At 34.9% G+C, this 23,056-nt stretch overlaps 2 protein-coding genes across 8 annotated transcripts; both read left to right on the top strand.

Moving 5' to 3' along the window:
* The first annotated feature begins 2,622 nt into the window (after positions 1 to 2,622).
* On the top strand, positions 2,623 to 13,753 carry LOC147381114 (serine/threonine-protein kinase ATG1c-like). 7 transcript variants are annotated; one of them, XM_086430834.1, is made up of 14 exons: positions 2,623 to 3,081; positions 3,499 to 3,540; positions 3,699 to 3,749; positions 4,273 to 4,347; positions 5,482 to 5,546; positions 6,984 to 7,077; positions 7,166 to 7,246; positions 7,377 to 7,485; positions 10,608 to 10,680; positions 10,779 to 11,155; positions 11,268 to 11,632; positions 11,820 to 12,096; positions 12,841 to 12,911; positions 13,057 to 13,209. In XM_086430834.1, the coding sequence occupies exons 1-14, from the start codon at positions 3,001 to 3,003 to the stop codon at positions 13,174 to 13,176; spliced, it is 1,881 nt and encodes a 626-aa protein (XP_086286960.1). In that variant the 5' UTR covers positions 2,623 to 3,000; the 3' UTR covers positions 13,177 to 13,209. The 7 variants fall into 7 exon arrangements, with proteins under 7 accessions (XP_086286960.1, XP_086286958.1, XP_086286959.1 ...); XM_086430832.1 differs by lacking the exon at positions 13,057 to 13,209 and adding an exon at positions 13,216 to 13,753 and having other exon boundaries at positions 2,631 to 3,081; XM_086430835.1 differs by lacking the exon at positions 13,057 to 13,209 and adding an exon at positions 13,216 to 13,753 and having other exon boundaries at positions 3,035 to 3,081; positions 3,699 to 3,844.
* Positions 13,754 to 16,702: 2,949 nt separating this feature from the next.
* LOC147381113 (uncharacterized) lies at positions 16,703 to 22,922 on the top strand (the record flags this gene model as incomplete). The annotated part of the gene is made up of 12 exons (XM_086430840.1): positions 16,703 to 16,838; positions 16,955 to 16,992; positions 17,287 to 17,376; positions 17,474 to 17,527; positions 18,214 to 18,291; positions 18,391 to 18,459; positions 18,544 to 18,699; positions 18,784 to 18,910; positions 19,053 to 19,090; positions 19,573 to 19,662; positions 19,758 to 19,862; positions 22,233 to 22,922. Coding segments are annotated over 12 exons (1,224 nt in total), but the record flags the coding sequence as incomplete, so codon positions are not given.
* Positions 22,923 to 23,056: the final 134 nt, after the last annotated feature.

Genomic DNA, 23,056 nt, shown 5'->3' with positions numbered 1-23,056 from the left:
CTTTTTACAGAAGAAATACTTGGAATTTTTCTTGATATCAGTTTGGGGAGGTATTTTACCTTTCCCTTTTTTATTAGCTTGAAATTTACCATTTCCTCGCATAGCCAGCATTGCACTCTCACCCAGTTCCATCATTAGCCTTCCTTCCTCTTGAACACACATGGTCATGAGTTCATTAATTGACCATTTATCTTTATGTGGATTGTAAGAGATTTTAAAGGGCCTGTATTGATGCGGAAGGATATTCAAAATGTAGTGCACCAGAAAGGATTCCGACATTTCAACCTCGAGATTCTTTAATTGAGCCGCAATATCCCTCATATGCATGATGTGCTCACGCACACCTTTGACATAGGGATGAGAACTTCATGATTAGGGTACTTGCGAGTGCCTTCTCTGAAGTGACGAATTGATCATCAATGACTTTCAGTAAGTCCCGGACATTATCATGCTGATCTAAAGAACCACGAATACCAGCAGAGATTTTTATCTTAATGAACATTACGCTGAGGCGATTAGATCGCTCCCATTTTTCATAAAGCGTAATGTCCGCTGTAGAGCTGGTATCGGAAATTGTAGGTGGTTCGTCTTTCCTAATAACATAATCAATGTCCATCCATCCTAAGTGAAGGAGAATTCTCTCTTTCCATACTTTATAGTTATCACCCTTTAATTCAGGAATATCACATCGGATATCAGAAAAATTCGTAGTTTGTGAAGCTGCATAAATTAAAAATTACATGTTTATGTTAAAATTGAAACCTAAATAATTTCATGTTTTACCAATGCAAATCATGCTTAAAAATTGAGTTTAATGATTAAAAATTCCTTGTGGGTTAAATTTTTAATTCAAAAGATTCAATCATTCTTAATGATAGAATAAATCAAATTATTCATTTAATTCATAATTATACAAGGTATATAATTTGATATATATTCTATCTTAGATTAAACTTTATGATAAAACTACCAAATTATTAATTCATAATTCCTGTGGGTAAGTTATGAATAATTTGATATTTTATCCTAATTAATTAAATAAATATAATAAAATTTTCTGTGGGATAAAATTTATTATATTAAGTATAATTAATTACAATTAATATCTAAATAAACTTTATGTGATCCTAATTAATTATAGTTTTGTTTAATTAAAGATGCTGTGGGTATTCTCTAATTAACTAAAATTATCACTTAGACATTATTCATTTATGCTTAAAAAATTATTTTGCATATAAAATTAACTGAAACTAACATGTCATTATTATGCATAATCAATCCTATAATTTTAAGCATAAATTTTTCATCCAAAATTTTGCATAATTAATTTAAGCAAAATAATTAATTCATGCAAACACATATAAATATGAATAAATTGCATACATTAAACAAACTGAAGATCATATGCAAAAATAAATAAATAAATAAATAAAAGATAGGCATGTTACTAAATAAATGCCTAAACAATTATAGAAATTATTTTATTTATTTATTTTATTTATAGAAATTTATCTTCTTCAATTTTCAGTCTATCCGAAATCTATTCGATTTGTATCCGATTTAGATCCGATTTCTATCCGATATCTATCCGATTTCGATCCGATTTGGATCCGATTTCTATCTGATATCTATCCGATTTCTATTCGATATCTATCCGATTTCGATCCGATTTCTATCAGATATCTATCCGATTTGAATCTGATACAATTCATCAGATAAAACTCCAAAAGATTGTTTAAAAAATACAGAAATTTTAAAAATCCATTATCCTTATGATTTCTAACATTAATAAGCATAAAATAAAATTTTCATCCAAAATCCGAGAATCGCAAATTTCAGAATGCAATAAAAAAATAAATAAATATCATGACAGAGATTATGGAGGCTCTGATACCAAATGTAAGAATAAATCTGAAACTTAAATATTGATTCTCAAATACGAAAATAAAAATAAAGAGAATCAAAATATGAAAATAATGCCCAAAATCCATACCTCCGACCATTGATTTCACACACACACCTTCCACTGATTTTCTGTCTCGTTTGGCACTTCCAAACTTGGATACACTCACGTTAGATGGTGTAGACTAAAGAAGATTAAGATAGAGTGTGGAGTTTGGGGACCAAACGGTTCCTTTTATAACCAAACTTGGTCGAGGCTTCCAGGGGCGGAGCCAAGATTTTGTTTTCGTGGGGGCAAATTACAAATAGAAAAAATTTCTGATTTTCTATGGGGGCAAAGCAGTAGAATGTTAAAAGTTTTTGTGGGGGCAAATTACAAATAAATTTTTTTTCAAAACTTCTGTGGGGGCAAAGCAGTAGAATGTTAAAAAAAATTTTCAAATTATTAATACCTCCCTATTAAGTTTAGAAATTCTTGTGGGGGCAATTGCCCCCACTGTAAATCCGCTCCTGGAGGTTTCCATCAAGCACTCGACCACGTTTTGGTTTGTTGCCACAAACAGATATCTTAGTGGGTCACGTCTCTAAGCCTTAAGAGACATGATGAAGAAATCGTGGACGTGGACCACCTAAAGAGCTCCGAAAAATGGGGTTTTATGCTCTACCGAGAAAATCGGAGCTAACAATGTAAACTACTGTTTTAGAATTTCGATTCATTGTCCAGATTTTCTGATATGGAAATCAGGTAATAATAGTTTATTAGTACTATTTTAAAGATATAATTTTTATTAACATGTATAAATGAAATAGTAGTAAGGAAAATTTTCAGGTCATTGAAGGACGTTGTTTCGGTTGGTATTGGCAGCAGCTTCTTATTAGGTCCACTGAATATGAAAGGATACAATTTGTTGATAGTTGTGATCATCCAGTTGTTAGGCTTTGATTAAAATATAAAATTTCCTAAACTATGACTTGGTGTATTAGTATTGTAATGGCAGTCGTTGATTTCTAATTATAGGAATATTCATAGTAATCAGAGGCCATTTTCTTATAATTTCTTATACCTTAATCATCTCGTTAAGCTAATAAAGACTCATCATGCAGCTGGACATTTCTACTAGCGGCAATAGTTGCTTTCTTCAACAGTTGCAGAGGGGTGGTGTTCATGCTTCAATGCTGGTACCTTTTCTCTTTCCATTAATCAGGAGCTGCAATTTAGAATTGTGATACTCATCTAAGCATAATCGATCTTGTGATGGTGTTATAAAATGGGTTCTTAGCTGAAATTAGATTGACCTTTAAATGCACCTAGATGAATTCCAATCACTTATAACTTCAACATTTATTTATTGATAATTTAATTTGTCCAAATATGTTCTATACTTGATAGTGAAACCTGCTTAGCTACCTTGTACTATATCTTTATTTTTTGGATATTCAAAAACTTGGAGGTTCCTTTTGTTGCAGCTATGATTTCTGTTGTGGGTGTTTTTGGACAAACTTACATGATATTTTTAACTTCGTATATCACTACGAGTTTTTCTTTTTTTAGTTTAAATATTAGTTTTCTTGATCCGAATGTTCTAACTTGTGCAGTTAAGGAGCATTGCATCCAAACAAGTTGGTCCCAAAGAGCAGGTAATTTTTCTACAGAGGGACTCATATTTTACGGGTGATTGAATTTTTGTTGATTGATTATACTTTTTTGCTCCATCAAGTAGATGGGTTGCTTTTTAGGTATTATTTCCTTTTAAGATATTTCCTTCTCTCTCACACTATACATATTTCTATATCAGGGAAAGATTTATAATGTTTTGCACTTATCAAAGGTTGGATACGATCCTGAGGTTGATTCCTATCCCAATTGGCTGGTTTCCCAGCCATATTCATAGATGTTACCTTCTGTTAAAGCACCTAGAACTTATTTTAAATGAATTCCTATGTAAGTGTTTTCACTAGAAGTCCTATATAGAAATTTAATTTTCTGCAAGAAGACATGATTGCCAAAAACTTATGCCCCTAGAACTTTCAAAATATATAGCCCTTTTTCCATTGATCATAATAGAAAATGATGCTAAGGGCACACACTTTATGATCCATGTCTTGCCACCCGTTATCCCCATCATGAATTACAGGATGTCTCTGTTGACACATGCCTTCTTTGTAATATATTATTATTTTTCTCTTTTTTTTTTTTGTTTCTATTTTTTCCCGTCTCTTGTGGGAATATTCCTAGTCTGGATTTGTTACTCAACACCAAGCACTTGTATGTTTTAAGCCTTCTCTGTTCGGAATCAATTATTTCTTTTATTAGTTTTTGTCATTATTGTGAATTTAACTATTGCAATATTATTTTTTGTAATTTTTCAGAATTTCAAATGTTTTTCATTCATTCAATGGGAGCATCCCTTCTACTCTTGGATTTGTGAAGACTTTGGAAGTTGTGTGAGCATCTCTACCAGCTAATTGACTAAAAAAATGTTTATAATCAGAATCTTCTGCTTGTAAATTATGGTATATGATGAGTATGACATTTCCAAATTAAGGTAAAATGTTCTGTGATGGTTATAATAACTTCTTAGTAAATTTTTCACACTGTTTTGGTGCTATGCAAGTTAAATTTTCTGTAATGGTTTTAGTGTTGAAACCACATAGTTTTTTTGGGTTGTTTGATGCCCAAAATCAGATTGCTTTTGGTGAAGTATGTTAGAAATGACCATGGAACCTCAACTCTTGATATAGGGATTAGGAAATTTTGACAAAAAAAAAATCAAATAAAGCTCCATTCAGTACTTCAGTACCACATGAATCACCCATGCTTTATAGAGCTGAGTGTTTGGCAGTTGAGAAACTTGTTCATTGAATGATTGTAGCAGAGATGACATTCAGGTATAGCTCAAATGGGAGATTAGATAAGGAAAGTCGATTGAGATGGTTTGGATATGTGTATAAAAGATCAACAGCATCATCAGTTAACAGTACTATGTGCAAGTGAAGGCTCTGTAAGGGAGGGAGGAAGGCCATGAATTGCGTGGATGGAAATTATAAGGATATTAAGAGACAGCCATGGCTGAGGATATGGTTCATAAGAGTTGAATGGAGAAAGTGACTGGTCTTGCCGACCCCAGTATTTGGGATTTTATCTTCTTATATGAGAATGCAATTGTATTGACCTCTAATTTTGCTTTCATTCAATTTGTATAGTCTGCCTAGCCTTAAAGGTTGTATAGTTATTTTTGTTGCACAACCTTATTCTGGTTGCTGGCCCTTTTATGTTCCCCCATGTACATTAATTATGTTTGCTGTACTTAATACACACCTTGTTAATAAAATACAGATTGTTATCATTCACTACCAAAGCGCACAACAGATGCTGTTAGATGTATAAACTGCTTGTGCCTTTTAGCCATTAAAGTAAACCTCATAATTTTGTAGTTTTCTCGTCTAGTGTGAAATGTGGAACTCTAGTTTCAGTTCAACATGGTTGGTTGGAGTTTTAGTAATGTCAAGGTCTTTTATTTGAAATGTAATTCTCTTGCATCAGTGAATATTTTCTGATATCTCTCATTTCTGTAACAGAATCTCCTCCTCTCCACAAATGACAACCATTCTGTACTGAAAATTGCAGATTTTGGCTTTGCAAGGTGAGATATAAATATGTTCTTTCACATAAAGAATTATTAGTCCTGCTGTTTTTCCCCTTATGAATACTATGGAAACAACAAAAGGATCTCTGCCACTTGTGACCTTCAATTTAGCTGGTCAATATTATTGGATACAACAGCTTCGTGTACAAGGATATTAAATGAAGCCCCTTTGCAGAAGCATATCGAATGAAAATATTTTTTTCTCTTGGCTTGCTGAAAAATATTTGGAAACGAGGGTTCCAATATTGAAGGCTAGTTATAGGGCTTAAAAAGGGACAAATTTTATCCGAAATCCGAGTGATCCGAATCCGAATTTAGTGGGTTTGGTTCTTTCAAGTATATCCAAATTAAAATATGGGTAGATGTCCCTTGATCCGAGTCGGATCCAGGTCGTATAAAGATCCATCCCTATATCTACCAAGATCCGAATGATATATTACTTTGCAAGTATATTTTTATATTTTTCAAACTATCTTTCATTAACCAACAATGGTTGGGTGTAGTGGTCAAGGTCTTTCTTCAAAATGGAGAGGTCTTGAGTTCAAATCATCATTTTGCCACATTTTAGTAATTTTATTTGAAATAACCTTTATGTTTTGATATTATCCTACCTGAATTAATTAATTAGGTCGGATCGGATGTGAATATGGATTTAATTAAAATAAAATGGTTCGGATATGGTTTTAGTTAGTGGGATTCAAGTCAAATTCAGATTCAGATATGGATCCGGATAAAAAATCGGATATGTATATGGACATACTTATATCCTTCCCGAACCTGACCTGCTTTAAGCCCTAGCTGGTTAAGTCAATTATTCAATAATACTGCTCAGTAAACAAATTTCACTCTAGGAGGAATGTGAGCTTTCCAAACTTTCAGCACTAGGGGGAGGATGACTAACTTGACGGGAAATGGACAATAGAATTAAGAGAACACGACCTTAAAACCTGAGGATCCCACTTCGGACTCTTATATATCCTTCTCAGGAATTATAACTCCAGACTTGTCAAAAGAAACTGACAGTTGGTCAATGTTGTCTTGTTTAAGATTTATTGCTTTTTTTTGTTGGTAGATTTATTGCTTTTGATAAATAACAAACTTCAATAAAAAGAAAATGAAGAAACAGTGATAGCTTGAGAAGAGAGTTCCTCATTTATATTATGTCTTCAGTGAAGATGCTGCTCCTTGTCACCCTTGTCCTCTCGTAGCAGTCTCTAATCTTCTTCTTCTTTTTTTTCCTTCTCTTTTTTTTCCCCTGAATGAGTGGGGAATAATCTTATATATAGTTGAATTGCTATTTTGGTAGCTTCCGCAATTGCCATTTTTTCTTCTTGTGAGATGTAAGAGTTTTCTTTTTGAGGTCGCTAATACCTGTTCAAGGTTCTTGAAGATTCTTCCAGTTAAGGTTCAAACAGTAAAGTTTTCTTTTGGCAGGTCTCTGCAACCGAGAGGCCTAGCAGAAACACTGTGTGGTTCACCACTCTATATGGCTCCAGAAATAATGCAACTCCAAAAGTATGATGCAAAGGTGACATTGAAACTCTTTTCTGTGTAATAGTTCCCATCAAATTTTTTTCTCAAGCTGTTCTTCCATTAACCTTGAACTGGATACGCAGGCAGATCTTTGGAGTGTTGGTGCTATCCTGTTTCAGCTTGTAACTGGGAAAACCCCATTCACTGGAAATAATCAAATTCAGGTCTGGGTACTTTCTTTCATATTCTGTTCTCTAAAGTAGTTAGTACTATACTTGGAGTTTCATTTAGTAGAGTAGTCATTATGCTGCCTTTGGCATAACCTAATAAGCCTTCTCATCTCTTGCTGAGCAGTTGCTGCAAAACATTCTTAGGTCAAACGAGTTGCATTTCCTTCCAGATAGTAAGGATCTGAGTTCTGACTGCATTGATTTATGTCAGAAGTTGTTACGCATTAATCCAGGTATGTCTTTTTTCCCGCTCAGTCAAGATTCTGATTGAAGCTGTAAGTGCTAGAGACCATGACAATTTTTCTTTATGCTAATATTTCACTAGGGACCATTTCCACGAAATATTTCAATTTTCTGAAATACTTCGTTTATATTAAATAATGAAAATAAATAATTAAAAGAAGATAAAAACAGGTGAGAGAGAGAGATAAGTGTCTTCGTCTTCGTCTTCATCTTCATCGGAGAGATTAACGTCTTCCTCACCTTGTTGAAACCAAGAAACAGAGGTGAAATATGTGGGTTTATCATTCAAGACTTCAAGAGTATAATTTGGCTATTTTGGACTATAAAGATTTAAGCTGTGAAGCAATGGAAACATGCCATGTAGAGAATACAATTTACTAGCGTGATTTATTTTGACAGCGTATCCTCCTTTTTACAATGAGTTGGGATTTGCTGTCAAACACTAAGAGTGTGTCTTTGTTCAAAAGATGCCATCTGGTCACATTTAATTAACACGTGGCTGTTCATTGTACAATTAACGTAGTAGCAACCTCATTTGGTAAACCTCAAATCCCAAAAATTATTGATATCCCTAATGTTTTCATACTGTTGACGTGCCTTCCTTGACCTCTGTCTTCTCTAATAGACTAGTGTGAAATGATATAAATGCCCCCATCTACAACTTGTGATAAAAAAAGAACCTTTTGATTTTTGTTCCAAAAGCCAGTCATCTTCAAATACCTGAGTAAAATTTAACCCTACAGTTCAACCTTAAGATTCTATCTAAAGAAATGAAAATTTCATCAATCCACCCATGATTTTCTCCATTACTTAAGAAATAATTTTATTGTTACATCCTCATTTTATGTTTTCATGCATGATTTATCATTTTATGAAGTTGGAACAAAAATTATGTATTATTTCTATCATTTCCACATTATTTCCATAATTTTCACGAAATTTTAATTGTTTCCACACATGTCGAAATATTTTCATTTCCAAGCTGACCAAAATATTAGTCGAAATCAAATTTTAATACCTTGGTTTAGGGACTTTATTGGGCTCTATCTAGGGTCTATATGGCTTAAAATACTTAACTGAAATAACTCTAAAACCAGTATGAATATTGGCTCAAAAGTGCTGTAAATTAGACTAAACCTGGATGTATGTGTCTGATTTTTAGGTTAGAAAAATGGCAAACAAAATTATGCACTTGACGATTTTGGAAGCAAATGGATTGTTGAATAAGTTGCTCAGCTCAAGGAAATCGGATCCATGGAATAACACCAAAAATCTGGATTTCTGGGTTGATTGCAGCCTATAGAGGTGTGGGATGTTCCATGTTTTGTCTTAAATAACTTAGAAACAAAGTAAAATTCCTAAATCTAATATACTAACATACAAATCAGGCAATTGAAAAAAAAACACCTCCTAACAACTCTAATACTTGTTGACCACTCAATTAAAAATAAAAACCTGCCTAACAAAACTCTTTTCAAGCTTCGGTTACCTATTTGAAAAAGAAGATCCATCTAGCTATGTCTGGAACCCATTCTTCCCATCATTATTTCAGAAAGCTCCAATTGATGTGCTCATATTTCTTCTCCAAATCGACCTTGCACATAATACCAGGGATTCTATACCTCAATCTTGAGTCAATACCTTGTTGGCTATCAAAACCTAATTTAAGATTTGACCTTTAATGTAATTTTTAAAAGGAATTTTACTAAAAATTGTAAATTATGTAGTTTGTTGGAGGTTCATTCTGGCACTATTCCTGTGTCTCCTCCTGTAGTGAGCTGGGCCAACATTAGAAAACATCATTTTAGGGCTGTACTCTCAATGGGCTGACCTTTGGGCCTTCTTGGACTTGCTGAAACTGGCATTACATTGAGATAATAACCTAAATGTGTGATGATACATGAGCTTAAGAATTTTCCAATTTGGTATGAATCTTGGACCTGATTATGAGGGGCAAAAAATTCCCTTGAAATCTGACCTTCAGCCTCTGATTTGTGTGCACAGCTCCTGCATTAGGATGCTTGCTTCAACCATCTGATCATGCTAAGAATCACCTCATCCATGACCAAAGAAGCAGGATCGTTAAGAAACTTAATCCAATAATTATATGCTATAGTTCTTGGGATTTTGACCTCAAAAGAATTTGAAAGACTTGGAGATACATCTTGTTGATTATCTAACGAATCTAATTCTTACGTTTCCATATTCCCTAGCGAGGAAGATTGGCTAATTTGAAAGGTCACAAGGGATAAGGTTTTCTTGGTCAAATCTGTTTATAATTCTCTAGTTCAGGTGCCAAGCCAATCAAAAAGTCTCAGTTCAGTTTACTTTTGTTCCATGTGGAAAGCATCTGATGAGTCAATCAATCAGATTTTTATCCATTATGATATTGCATATCTGTGTGGTCGTATTTTATGGCATCATTTGTATTCTTTGGATGTTATCCTTTTTTGGTCTTTTCTTTATTTGAGAGTTGGCATTGTTGGATCTTTCAAGAAAGAAGGAACCTAGTACCTTTCGCCATATGCTGGGCATTTGGAAGGAGAGAAACTCTTGAATGTTTGAAGGAAATGAGCAATTGGTTCAAGAGATTATCATTAGCATCTTGAATTTTATATTCATTTTGTATAAGATGATTGAGGGTTTTATATTCTTTGAAGACTTTTCAATTCTTAATATGGGGGGCTAAACTGATGTACATTTTCCTCGTTGATGGTCATTTCGACCATCATTTTTCTTAATACACATATTATAATCATACCTCTGTAAAGAAATAAAGTTTGTTTGCAACCATTGCCGCTCTTCTGTGCCCCTGTGCCCTCTTCACTTCATGCAACAAAGATACCAACTCCAACTAGATGTTATTGGATGTGAGGCTAGCATGTACAGTTTTACTAATATCATTGGAACTGGCAAATACTGCTTGATGTTCCAAACTACGAAGTCCCATGATTTCTTTGATACTAACGTCAAGATCATATCTTTGTTTGTCCATAAGAAGATTGCTCTTATAAATGCCCATTATTTATTCTTTATTATGTCTATGCTACAAGGAGTTGGGATAACGCTTTTATGACGACTCTTCTGTTTCCTCATATTTACATGCCTACAGTGGAGCGGTTAACATTTGAAGAGTTTTTTAGCCACCCTTTGCTTTCCCAAAACCAACCAGAGGACAGATTGAGGTAAGCAAGACTCCAATCACATATATTCTTGGGTCTTTCCACTAGTGACACTCTCATTCAATATTTTTGGTGAATTATTACTTTATTTGCTGGGGTAGGACGGCATCAAGGACTGGAGAAGGTTTTTCTTCAGCTGAATGCAGTCTTGGGAGGCATGCAGATGACAGTTCTCAAGAGGATTGTCTGCCTTTCCTTCTAGATGACGATTCTAGTGGTCCTGATGGGAGCCCATCCTTTCCTTCGAGGAGGGCCTCGATGAGGTCTACTTATGGATTTTCTCTCGATACAAAACTTGATAAAAAGGCAGTACCTTATAACACTTCCACCAACATGGATATTGCTTCCAGATATGGTAATGTCACGCATAAAGTGGAAAGTACGGGTTTTAGGCTTGACCACCGTAGATCTTCAGATGAAGATCTGAAAGAACCCACTATAGCCTTCAACCAAAGAACAACAAAGGCTTCTTCCCGAGGTGCCAAGATTACCGGTTATTTACTTTTTCGTATCAATATTACTTTATCCAATTTCCAAAAATGTATTATTGCTATAGAATTATTAATGTCTTATTTGCATGGACTTCACAGTTGTGGATTCATTGGAGTTCAGTGATCAGGATTATGTCCTTGTATCTGGGCCCCCACTAGAGGTGTCATCTTCATCAGTAAGTGCATCCAGGCCACACCATTCACCATGCAAATCAGAGAGTTCACCCATGGCATCTGTAAACAAAAGCAGTGCAGTAAGTGCTCCGATGCCAATTATTGGTGCAACAATCAGCAACACGTGTGGGTTTGGAAGCATGGGAAGCCACAGCTCTGCACCTTCTGGGACTTCACAGGGATCCATGGATATGGGAGATGCTTTGGAGCAGCCATCAGCTCACTGTCTGACAAGAATTAGGTCATTGCAACAGTGTGCGTCTACCATCACAGAATTAGTGAATGAGAAGGTAATGTCACAAGAAGCCAACTTCTTCTATTGAACCAGTATCCTTGTCTTTCTTCCATAAAAGTCTGTTGTCAATCCTCTTCTATGGCTGCTGTCAATTGGTACTCTACTCATTGTCTATCTAACAATACCTCAGTCCTTTTCTGCATTAAGATTTCTTTGTTGTATTTATCTTTGTTCTTCTAAAGATTGAGGCAGGTAAGCAGTTAGAAGCCTTCTCAATTCAACTGGTAATTCTGGCAATTTGGAAGCAAGCATTGCATATTTGTCATACACAGGCTGCATCAGCTATTGAAGGAAGTCCAACTCAAGAAGCGCTTCGAGTCAAGAGAAGCACCAACAAGAAGCAAAGTAGTCCTGACATCCAAGAATGTCTTAATGTTGTCGACTCTCAGATTGAGAGGGAGTTTCTTCTTGAAGTTGGACATGCTGAAGAACTTTCTAATGCTCTAGAGCCTATTGATGGTATGTATGCCCTTCAATGTTTATTCTATATTACCTACGACCTAGGAAGGATTCAATGCTCTTCAGGGATCCCAGATAGGGAGGCATTCATATTGACATGATATGATGCCGATGTGGGTATCTAGTACTATCGGGTACTGATTGGATAATATTTTTTCCCTGCATTGAGTCCTTGGGAAACATATTATAATATGAATAGTACCTTGTGAAGAACCTTATCATAAGACTTAGTAAATATTAGAATTTTCATTGCATTTGGCATGTTATATATAAAGAGTGAAACATGCTAATTAGCTTTAAATGAAAAGCAAAATTAAAATGCATTCTATCAGCATACTGGATGTGATCATGGAATATGAATTTGTTCTGGATTTGGGGAAATTTAATTAGTTGTAATCCTGCTTCCCAATGTCCCATGTATCTAATTTATCAGAATTTTAGTTTAGCTTTGTAGCTGTGCCTCAGTACCCTAAGATTTGGGGTTGGGAAATTCTGTAGCTTGATCTGTACCTTTTCCTTATCTGTATCCATAATTGGGTGACATTAACTGCTATATATCTCTATCGATAATACCTGCAATGCATGGGGAATATGTTAATATACTCGGGGTAACATAACTCCCATATCTTTATTGACTTGTTTGTATTTCTGATAATAATGTTTTGACAAGCATGGGGAATTGATAAGAAATCAGTTTGGTTCCCTTATTTTCATATTTGAAAATCAGCGTCATCATGATTGCAGGAAGTACTGCGATGCCAGATGCAATGGAGATCATATTCCAATCTGCTCTTGCGTCGGGCAGAAATGGTGCTGTGAGTATTTTTCTCTTTCTTCCCGTTAAGAGCGTATCATGCATTGGCCCATAGAATTTTGAAACAATGCTAATTGCAAAAACTGGGTTTTTTCTAGTCTAAATATATCTTTGAAGGAATAAAGGAATTCTTTTCCTTGTTTTAGATGGCCAGAATGAAATGGTACTCATGTATGGGGTTCAGGCTCTTCATTCCATGCGCCACTCCTTTGAGAAACCTAGGCTGGCAACCAAACCAACATTCTCAAAAAGGAATATTGCAATAATCAGTTGAAAAAAACTCAAGTTGTTTTTTTTGGGGGCAGGTTGATGAGCTGATAGGCGATATGGAGAACGCAACATCCCTATATTCAAAAGCGGTACGATTGCTACTTTTCCTCCTAGTGGAAGCACCTTCCCTCATCCTCAACCCTCCTTTCTCTCTGACGAACTCAGACCGTTTTCGGCTCCGGCAATACATTGATATCCTGAATAACAGGCAAGGCCATTCAAGGTCTCAGAGGATGGCCATTCTCAAGTGTGAGGATCAACAATGCCCACCTTGAAACCAAACCAAGTATTTCTTTCAATGCCTAGGTGGATGTCTGGACATGTTTACTATTGTATAATCATTTATTTGTACAGCATTCTTTTGGCCGAACTCTTGGATGACATGCAAGGAATATTAGGGGTGGATTGAATTGTGTGAATGTGCTCATTTCTCTAACTTGTAGATAACTTTTCAAATGAATCAACTTGTGAAGTGTTGCGCCATAACCAACCTTAATCTGGCATGTATTAGATTCAAAGTCTTCTATGTCGTGATTCATGGTTTTTAATTCCAATTTTCTTTTGGCTTTCCAACTCATTGTCATGGATCTAACAATCAATATTTAAGTTTTAGCTATTTTGGATCTCAAATACTGTACAATTTATACATCAAGATCAACACAAGCTTTAGTAATCAGAACTGATTGAATAACTCGATTTATAACCCCCCCCCCCCCCTCTGGAGAGCTTACTCAAACCCCCTTCCAATTTAATAAACCCATGAACGATAGAACTGCAAATCAAATGAAACATTAGCCAGATTTGGGAAACAAATGAGAAAATGATCTCCGCCAGTGTTCAAAGTACTTGGCAGGGATTCTAGTTTTCTTTCCGAAGAGACTGCACCTCATCGATTCAGCTTTCTTTTGCATGACTCAATTCATCACACTTGACATCTCAATCTGTAGAATGGCACGAGGGGGCGGGGGTAAAAGGCAAAGCCACCCAAGCAGCTGCAGTTTCTTCAAGAGCGCATTGAAACAGCTGAAGGGTAAAAGATGAGATTTCCTGCTGCGGATCGAGCTGAAGTGGACTTTCTGGGTCTGTGATGATGATTGTAAGACATCAAAACTTTTTCTTGGATGAGCACACTAGAACTGGACCTCTAGCTTAAGGTTGCTAGTGCTATTTTGTGATGGGCATAAATGACCTTATGGGGACGTTAGTATTATCCAACATATTCTTTTTCCATTGTTACTCTTGTCTATTTTGTCTTTTAGTGAAAAAGATAAGGGTATATTAATCTTTTACATAATAAATATAGTTATTATGCCCTTATTTATTTATATTTTATACGTAACAGTATAACACCCCAACATATTTTATGTAGTGCCTGTGATGGGCATAAATGATGTGTCCTTGACACTACACCGTGTGTGTAACTCTTTTTTAAGTTGATGGCCATCGCTTAACTGCGTCACAGCAAAAAATCAATTTTATTGAAGTTTTAGTTGTTCTATGAAGAAGAATGAGGGGAAAAAAAAACTAAAAGAGTAGTTTAACAGACTAAAAATACAAATGCTTATTAAGAAACTTAAAATTGTCCATCTGCATGACTTTTGGAGCTGTCACCCACAAGAGGTGGTCCTATGATTGAGTTGTTCCAATTGATTTATAGGTGATTCATGTGTCCGATATAAAGAAGGGAGCATTTGAGTTCTACTCATGGCATGGCTACTAAGATAGTGATATGGGGAGTTCGGTAAAATTGCATATTCTTTTTTTAATTCATTCTCTTTTCTGTCCACAATCTAGGTTTCTCATTTGTCTATCTGCCTGTGCGAATTATTAATTCTTTTGTTTAGGGCTTTATTCTGCTTAATCCATTGAATCTGGCATATATCCAACCCATGGTTGATGACATATTGGGCATCCAATCGATGCTAGGAAACTAGGCCAAAAAAAAAAAAAAACGATTAGGTAGCTGAGTCGTCCGATAAATGGGCCAAAACCACAATATAATCTCATCTCAACGAATCTCCTATTGCACTGCTTCTACTCCGCCTTTTATCATTATAATCTTTAATTAAAGTGTGATAAATAATTTAAGAATTTGAGAGTGTAATAAGTAAAAGTTTGGGTGCCAATAGTAGCTCTCTAAAATTTTTCTCAAGGTGAGGGAGGGGTTTATAATTGTAAAAAAAATTAATCTAGAGAAGCTAACTCCTTAACGGGGGTGGGCTATTCGCACCCACTTTTTTGCCCATCTCACCTGCTTAAATGCAATTTTATAATAAATAGTGAAATTACTTGCCATACCCACTTAAAAAAAGACTAACTTTTGTTTGGTAAGAACATATCAAAAATTTCCATTGAGACTCAATTGGATACTACTGAATTTACCTGAAAGAACTCGATAAGAACTTATTGATTGGAATACTGTAGGAACCTACTAAGTCCATTTAGATAAATTTAATAGAATCCTATTGAATCTATGTTTGAGTTACCGACCTATTAATTAAAACTTCATTTGAATATATATATATATATATATTTTTGGTATTAAGATCTTCTAACGACTCCTAGATTAAGAGTTGAGGTTTCCACGATCATTCTTAACCTATTTTGCATGTTCTAAGAGCAACTCCAACACACTTTGCCTTGAGCTCTATATTATTTCCCAATTGTTATTTTATAGAGTCAGAATCCTTCACAAACACTCCAATGCACTTGGAGATTCTCTACTTTGAAATATTTTGGAGAGAAAAGAAAAATAAGAGAGTGAGTTTATCTTTCTTTACTTGTTGCAAGTAAAAAACGATGGTAATTATGAGATATTCCAATGTACTGAATTTGTCGAGAGTCCTTTTAGCTAGTACGGTTGGAGTGTAAACCCCTTAAATAGGCATAATGACTTTTCATAATAAAATGGTTATCATATATATCTATCAAATATGCCTATTTGTGTTGGAGTTGTTTCAAGGGTATTGCTTATTGTACCATGAAATCCTTGCTGAAACCTTACTTGAAACTTACATAAATGCAAAGAAGAAAAAGAATGAAAAAGATGGAGAGTCGAATAAGAGATTGAGAGAGAAGAAGAGACTGGATGAGATTCGATTAGGATGGTGGGTGTATGAGTAAAATTAGAACTACTCATTTCCCCCACTTTTTAGGTAGGTGGATAAAAACAATAAGTGGGTGCGACAAGTAAAAAGGTCGGTGCAAGAAACTTCTTAAAAACCAATTTCTAATCGCTGTCATCGATGTCAATTTGCAACGGTGATTCTTATAGAAGTGATTCTAACAAAATTAGAAAATCAAATTCCAGTTTGTTTGCCATTTGTAAAATAAATTTTTGAAAACTTTCTGGAGAAACCCCAAATTGACGCCTCTTTCGTTCTTACACGGAGCGATTTCTCTTTGTTTGATTCACTCTTTCAGTAACGGTACCGATCTCATCATCATCAACATCATAATCCTCGTTTTCGTCTTTGATGTCTTCTGATTTATAAATTTTCTAATTCTGATTTATAAATTTGATGTCTTCTGATTTTTAAATTTTCCTCATTTAAATTATTTTCTAATTCTCAGTTGGAAGAAATCCGTCAAAAGAGAGCAGCTGAAAGATTAAGCAAAGCTTCTTCCGGACCAGATCTGCAGAACTCGACTCCGTACGGTCTGTCGATCTTCCTCTTAAAATCTACCCTAATTCTTTGTTATAAGAATTATTATTTTTTTTTATGTTTTTCGGTTTTAAACATTATTAATTTGTTTTGTGAATTATTATTATAGAGATGGCAAGATCAGAGAGCTCAAATCGACTCTCTGAGGTAAGATTTTTTCATCCTTGTTCATGATAAATCTTCTTGTTGCAAAAAATTTGATTTCGAGATTATCTGCTCTTCTTTGATAATTAGTCTAAAAATCACAACTTTTACCTTATGTTGAACACATAATTATATGTTATTTCAAGAGTCAAAAATATATATTATTTTCAGTATCGATTAAGTTTTGTTCAGAGAAAAATTGATAGTAAGCTGACTCTTTTTGTCAATATTTTGGCTACATTTGTTGGTGAGAATTTTTGTTAATTAGATTTCATTTTTCTGCTAATTCTATCACAGACGGATGTTAATGGATTAGTATCTCAAATTAAAGACCTTGAGAGAATGAACACAGAATTGGAAGAAGAAAACAAGAACTTAGTCTCAAAGGTATCATTATCGGATCAAAGATGTTTCCTTTTAAACAATGAAGCAAGTTGGCAGTATTGTTTTATTTGCTATATGAGTTTGCTGTATCTTCTTTCAGCTTCATGTGAAGGAGGTTGAGAATGACACACTGCAGAAGCGTTTAAACGATCTGGTAAATGCTTGGAATTCAATTTCATCTTTTGTTTTATCATCTCCTTTATATTTTGTATGCGAGTGACATTCTATCCAATTGGTAGCTTAGATTTTTTTTTTTCTGTCAAAGAAGTCCAAAGCATTGTCACCAAGTTGGGGTTCGGGAATAAGTTGGCAAGGGAAAAATTTGAAGAATATGGTAAAATCAGAAAAAAAAATTCATGAAAAAATCGAACTAGGGTTAGGACCATATACCATGTTAAATTACAATAACAAATCGCCTAACCCTATATTAAATTACAACAAGTGACCATAGGTCTACTACACAATCAAGGTTTATATTGTTCAAATTATAAAAAGATGACAATTGTGAGTGTAAGTTAAGATTCTTCAATTTATCTAAACCAATGTCATCTTCATTTGTATCCTCATTATCCTACACTTCATCAATGGTCATCTTCCTTCTCTTACTAGTGCATTAAGGACATCTTTTATTTATTTTTTGATTTAATCACAAAATTGTGATTTAGTTGTGAAGTTCTTAAAAGTCAAGACTTAATGAAAAAGTCGCTATTAAGGAAAATGTCACGATTTAATTGCGAAGTTTTCAGTAAGTCGCAGATTTTGGTGACTACACTCTGAAAGAATGTGGCTTTGATATGTTTACTTCTCTATTTATTTGCCCCATTCTCGGCATAATTGCAGGAACAAAACAGTTTACCATCACTAAGGAAAACTCTCAGGGATATCGCAATGGAAAAAGATGCAGCAGTTGTTGCAAGGGTGCAGAATCCTACTCTGTCTCTCTTTTAAAATTACTTAAAATTTGCCACATTTGTTTGATTCTATGCATTATACACGAATTCTGATATTTTAGTATAGGAGGATCTCTCAGCCCAGCTTCGAATGATTAAGAAACGTTTGAAGGAGGCGGAAGAGGAACAATACAGAGTAATGCAAACCATTTTCAGCCTTAATTTTTTTTAAATGAAGGTCATAGAGACGTTGTTGTTCTAATGGGTTTTATTCTTGTAGACTGAGGAACATGCGGCAGCCTTGAGGGCGGAATTGAATTCTCTACAACATCAAGCTATGATGGATCCACTTGGTGGCATGTCCTCTATGGGTATCTCACCAGATCATTTGCAAGTCATGGAAAAGGAGTTATCGAATTTGAAATCTGAGTTGCAGGTCAGAATTTGTTTATAATATTTTTGGACCGTCTTCATGAGAATACTTTATTTATGGGTTTCTTATCGTTGATCAAAATAATAGCAAGAGTCAATGTTGAGGCAAGAGGAGCGACAAAGATTAACAGAGGAGCAAGCTCGAACATCTGCCCTCATGGCTGATAAGAAAGAGCTGGAAGAAAGGCTTGCAACTTCATCCAAAAAGACCTTAGGTAGTTCTCATAGAGTACACGAATAAATCTTTTGAATATCTTGTATGCTATCATTTTTAACTTAAAACTTTAGAAGCCATTTTTTCCGGATGATTGGTTCCACTAATTGTGGCTCTATTTTTTTTTTTTTTTAATGATGCAGAAGCCTCAGAAGAAGCTGCTAGCAAGGCATTTTCAATGGTGAGAAGTTGATGCCCACTTGCAGACTTGGTACACATTGTTGTAGACTTTGTACACATTCATTGTTGTAGAACTTCCAGTTGACAGGCCACCCTTGGATTCAATGTGTCACTAGAACACACTGATTGGATATGTTAGGTTAACAAAATTACTATAAATGATGCAAAATGAGTTCATTACTTGGATGTTTACTATTTCTGGTTGACATTTTTTGGGCACATGGATACAAGGGGTGGCCAACCGGATGTATTGGATTGTTTAGCTTGTGCACATGCATGATAGGAAGCCATAATAACCATAACGACCCAGGGCTATCTCCTTACTTCTCTTTCTTTGATGTCCCTTTTCATGTTTACTTCATGGTACTTTATTGTGGAGTAATAAATTGGTATGTTCTAATATATGTAAGTTGTGACACTGATGTAGCTGGAAATGCTGGTATATCTAGAGGTTCATGTTTGCTTGTCACAACATCTTTGCAGGAAGACAAGGAGAAACTTGAGAAACAATTGCACGATATGGCAGTGATGGTTGAGAGACTGGAAATTAGCCGCCAAAAACTTCTGATGGAGGTACCATTTATGCTCATTTGGGCATCTTGAGTTACCTGATTAGGAAATGCAAATTGCTATGTTAAGGCGCATTTATTTCATTATCTTGGTGACAGATTGACTCGCAGTCTTCAGAGATAGAGAGGCTTTTTGAAGAAAATTCTAATCTCTCGGCCTCATATGAAGATATGGTGGGAGTAGTGGGCCATTGGGAGAACCAGGTATGTCTCAGGCATGAAGTAGACAAGATCTTTGCTTGCAATTAAATCCGTATCTTTTGCTATTTGCCCATGTATATTCAGACCCTCTGTTGCCTTGGTCCATTATTGCAGTTTAGGAACTGGCATATGCCTAGATCCTGTGCTTCTCGTTGTTATAAAGAAATCTAATTGGCATATCATATAGACAATAGGACTTGTCTTCTAATGAAATTCCAGTTATGGGCACTCGTTGTCAGGTTCTGATCCACCATCTAGTATTATCCTGATTGATTTGGTTGGATGATTGTGACTAGCTATTCATTTCAACTCCTTGAATGCCAGAAGAATATGACTGATGGAATAAAGAGGAAAAAAACTAGCATGCATTCCAATTGGGTCATTCTTCAATATATTTTGCAATGTATATGATTGCACATAATGGTCCTTTCTTACCCGCTTAAAAGCTCAATTATGTAGTCAATTAAGTTGCATTAGTTTTCTTTGGGCATTGGAAGATTTTGCATTCCAGAACCTTTTTTGTTTTTTTGAATAAGAAAAAAGGTTGTGGGGTTTGGATCTTATCTGTGGTAGTACCATGCACAGATTTTACCAACTATCCGAGTTGGTACCTAAGTCATAACTTTTACATGTTTGGAATTACTACATAATAAAATGAAATTCAAAGTACATTTTGAATTGACTGTAAGAATGGTGCCAACGACACAATGTACAGTAGGTCAATATGCAGAGGTGATTGCCCCTTCTTTCAGTTGTTCCACCTAGTGAAATAGACTTGTTTGGATTATTGCATAATCTTAACCATCTGCTCTGGTGTTTATTCCCCCTTTTTTCGTGGTTCTCCCCTAGAAATATAAGACAGGCTTGATTGGATTACTGGATGTTAAATTTTCTTAAGCTACTTACAAGTTATAAGAATAAAAAAAAAAAAAATTCTTGATCTGTTCACTATGTTTACTTATGGCCCAAAAGAATCTTAGAAAGATGGTCTGGATCATTGTACGAGATTGCTTTTTGTCTTGGGAGGTCGCCTTGGTGAGAGTGATACCCATTGAATGCGGTTAGTAGGTACTGAACCCCAACATATTTTCTGGATGGTCTACATGGCAAGTGCATCTGAATTGTATTTTGTAAACATATGTATTAATGACACAGACATTTAGGATTTTCACTATGCTGCACATGTATCAACATCCGACCGCACCTGGACACTTCCTAACAAGTTAATCCTTATTTAATGGTTTTCTATAGAAATAATTTCTAAAGGAGGGTTGGTATAAATCATCTTCTATACTCTATATATATAAATCATCTACTAATTGTTAAATATAATAAGTGGTTTGATACCTAGAATCTTTTATTATGGTACACAGAAATGTTTTCCTTTACTGTTCATATATTTCTTTCAGTATTTTTATTTACAAAAACTAATGAGTTCAGTATGGTTAAAATATTATATTATAGTAATTGAGTATGGACACAACTGCGTTTTGGGGCTTTTGAGAGGCGCTGTGTTTTATATGTATCTGTGCTGGAGACTGACACACATCCGTGTCCTTATCATCTAGTTGTTAACAGATTAAAAAAATGGGACCAAATTGATTGAGGGCCAATCAAACTAAGAGGTTATCCTGAAGAAGTCCAGTCAAATAAGGCATGAATCACATGCTCATATTTATTTGCCTTTTTTTTTTCTGGGTTGTGTGCTTCAACCAATCATTTTGAGAATGTTTATTTTGATTGATTGCTATTAATTCAACTGTAACAGTTTTAATTGCCAATCACTTATAAATTATAATGGGATTGTTGGTAAGGATGCACAACACTTTCACATCTCTGCATATGTCTGTTTCCGTGTTAAGACAACATGGGGGTTTACTGACATTAGAAAGCACAAGAAAGAGAACATCGAAAGGATCAATTCTCAAAATAAGCAACTAAGAGGAAATTGAAGACTGAAGTAAGAGGCATAGTAACTCATAATTAACAGATCTTTTTTCTCACTTTTATGTCTTTAAGCAACAAATAATGATTCAAGCGAAGTATTTAAAATCTTTTGAAAGGGAAATCTTCATCTATCAAAGTTTTGATGGGCTGATTACCTTTCATCTTTTACCATCTTATGAACTTGAGATCAGGACATGGCTCCGATTTTTAGATTTAGATGCATTGAAGCCACACTACAAATGATGGAGTGCTACCTGGTTAAACCTAGAACCACTTATATTGCTTCTACGCCATCCTGGATGAGCAACTCTGCTTGCATTGCATAGTTTAGTTATTTCTGTTCAGGCTGGATTTTGTTTCTTTTATTGATTTGACATGTCTATGTTGGTGCTGTAATATTCAGACTATAACACATGAAACATGCAGGTGAAAGATTGCCTTAAGCAGAATGAGGAGCTCCGTGGCTTGCTGGATAAGTTGAGAAATGAACAGATTAACATGCTGCCTTTAAATGATAAGGATGTTGATTCAGGATTATTGAAAGCTGGGGAAGATAATGGAAACATGTCAGATGCCAAGACCAATACAGCCGAAAATCTATCACTCAAGGTCAGTTCTTGGATCAAAATAAAAAGAGTAGTTGTCCTTTGTTATATTTTATTATTTTAAATGAAAAATGGATTTTAGTTGTTGGATCGGTTTCTCACATTTTGATTCACTGTCCATTTATTCGTGAACTCTGGGTTCATTTCTTGGGCCTCTTTAATTGCTCTTGGGTGTTTCCATTTTCGGTCTTGTCACTTTTCCAAGAGTGGAACCATAATGTCTTCTCGGGTAGGGAAAGGTACCTTTGGTCCATTACCCCTTTTGCCGTATGCTTGGTATTATGGCTAGAAAGAAATCGAAGAGTATTCAATGGGATTGCTTTGGAATTCCAAGATGTAATTTTGGAAGTAATAGGCTTTATGTTCTTTTGGAGCAAATTGGGATCCGACTTCGAAGGGGTGGTTTTTGAAGATTTTGTGTTTAGATGAGAATCTTTATGCCCAAACTAGAATTGTCGTTGTTTTAATTACTTTGTATTTATCTCTTGTATTGTGGCCGGTTATCTTGACCAGTCATTCTATTTTAATATAATTTTTTTTTTTTTTGAAAAGTATAATATATTGATTAGAAAAGAAAAACAAGAAACAAAGAGGCCGAGGAAGCCTCAAATAAGAACAACAAAACAAGGAAAAACAACATTAGTA

The sequence above is a fragment of the Akebia trifoliata genome, unplaced genomic scaffold (assembly GCF_017979445.1).
Source record: "Akebia trifoliata isolate Shusen 1 unplaced genomic scaffold, ASM1797944v1 Contig00753, whole genome shotgun sequence".
Classification (NCBI taxonomy): domain Eukaryota; kingdom Viridiplantae; phylum Streptophyta; class Magnoliopsida; order Ranunculales; family Lardizabalaceae; genus Akebia; species Akebia trifoliata.
This window is presented reverse-complemented; position numbering and strand designations above follow the sequence as displayed.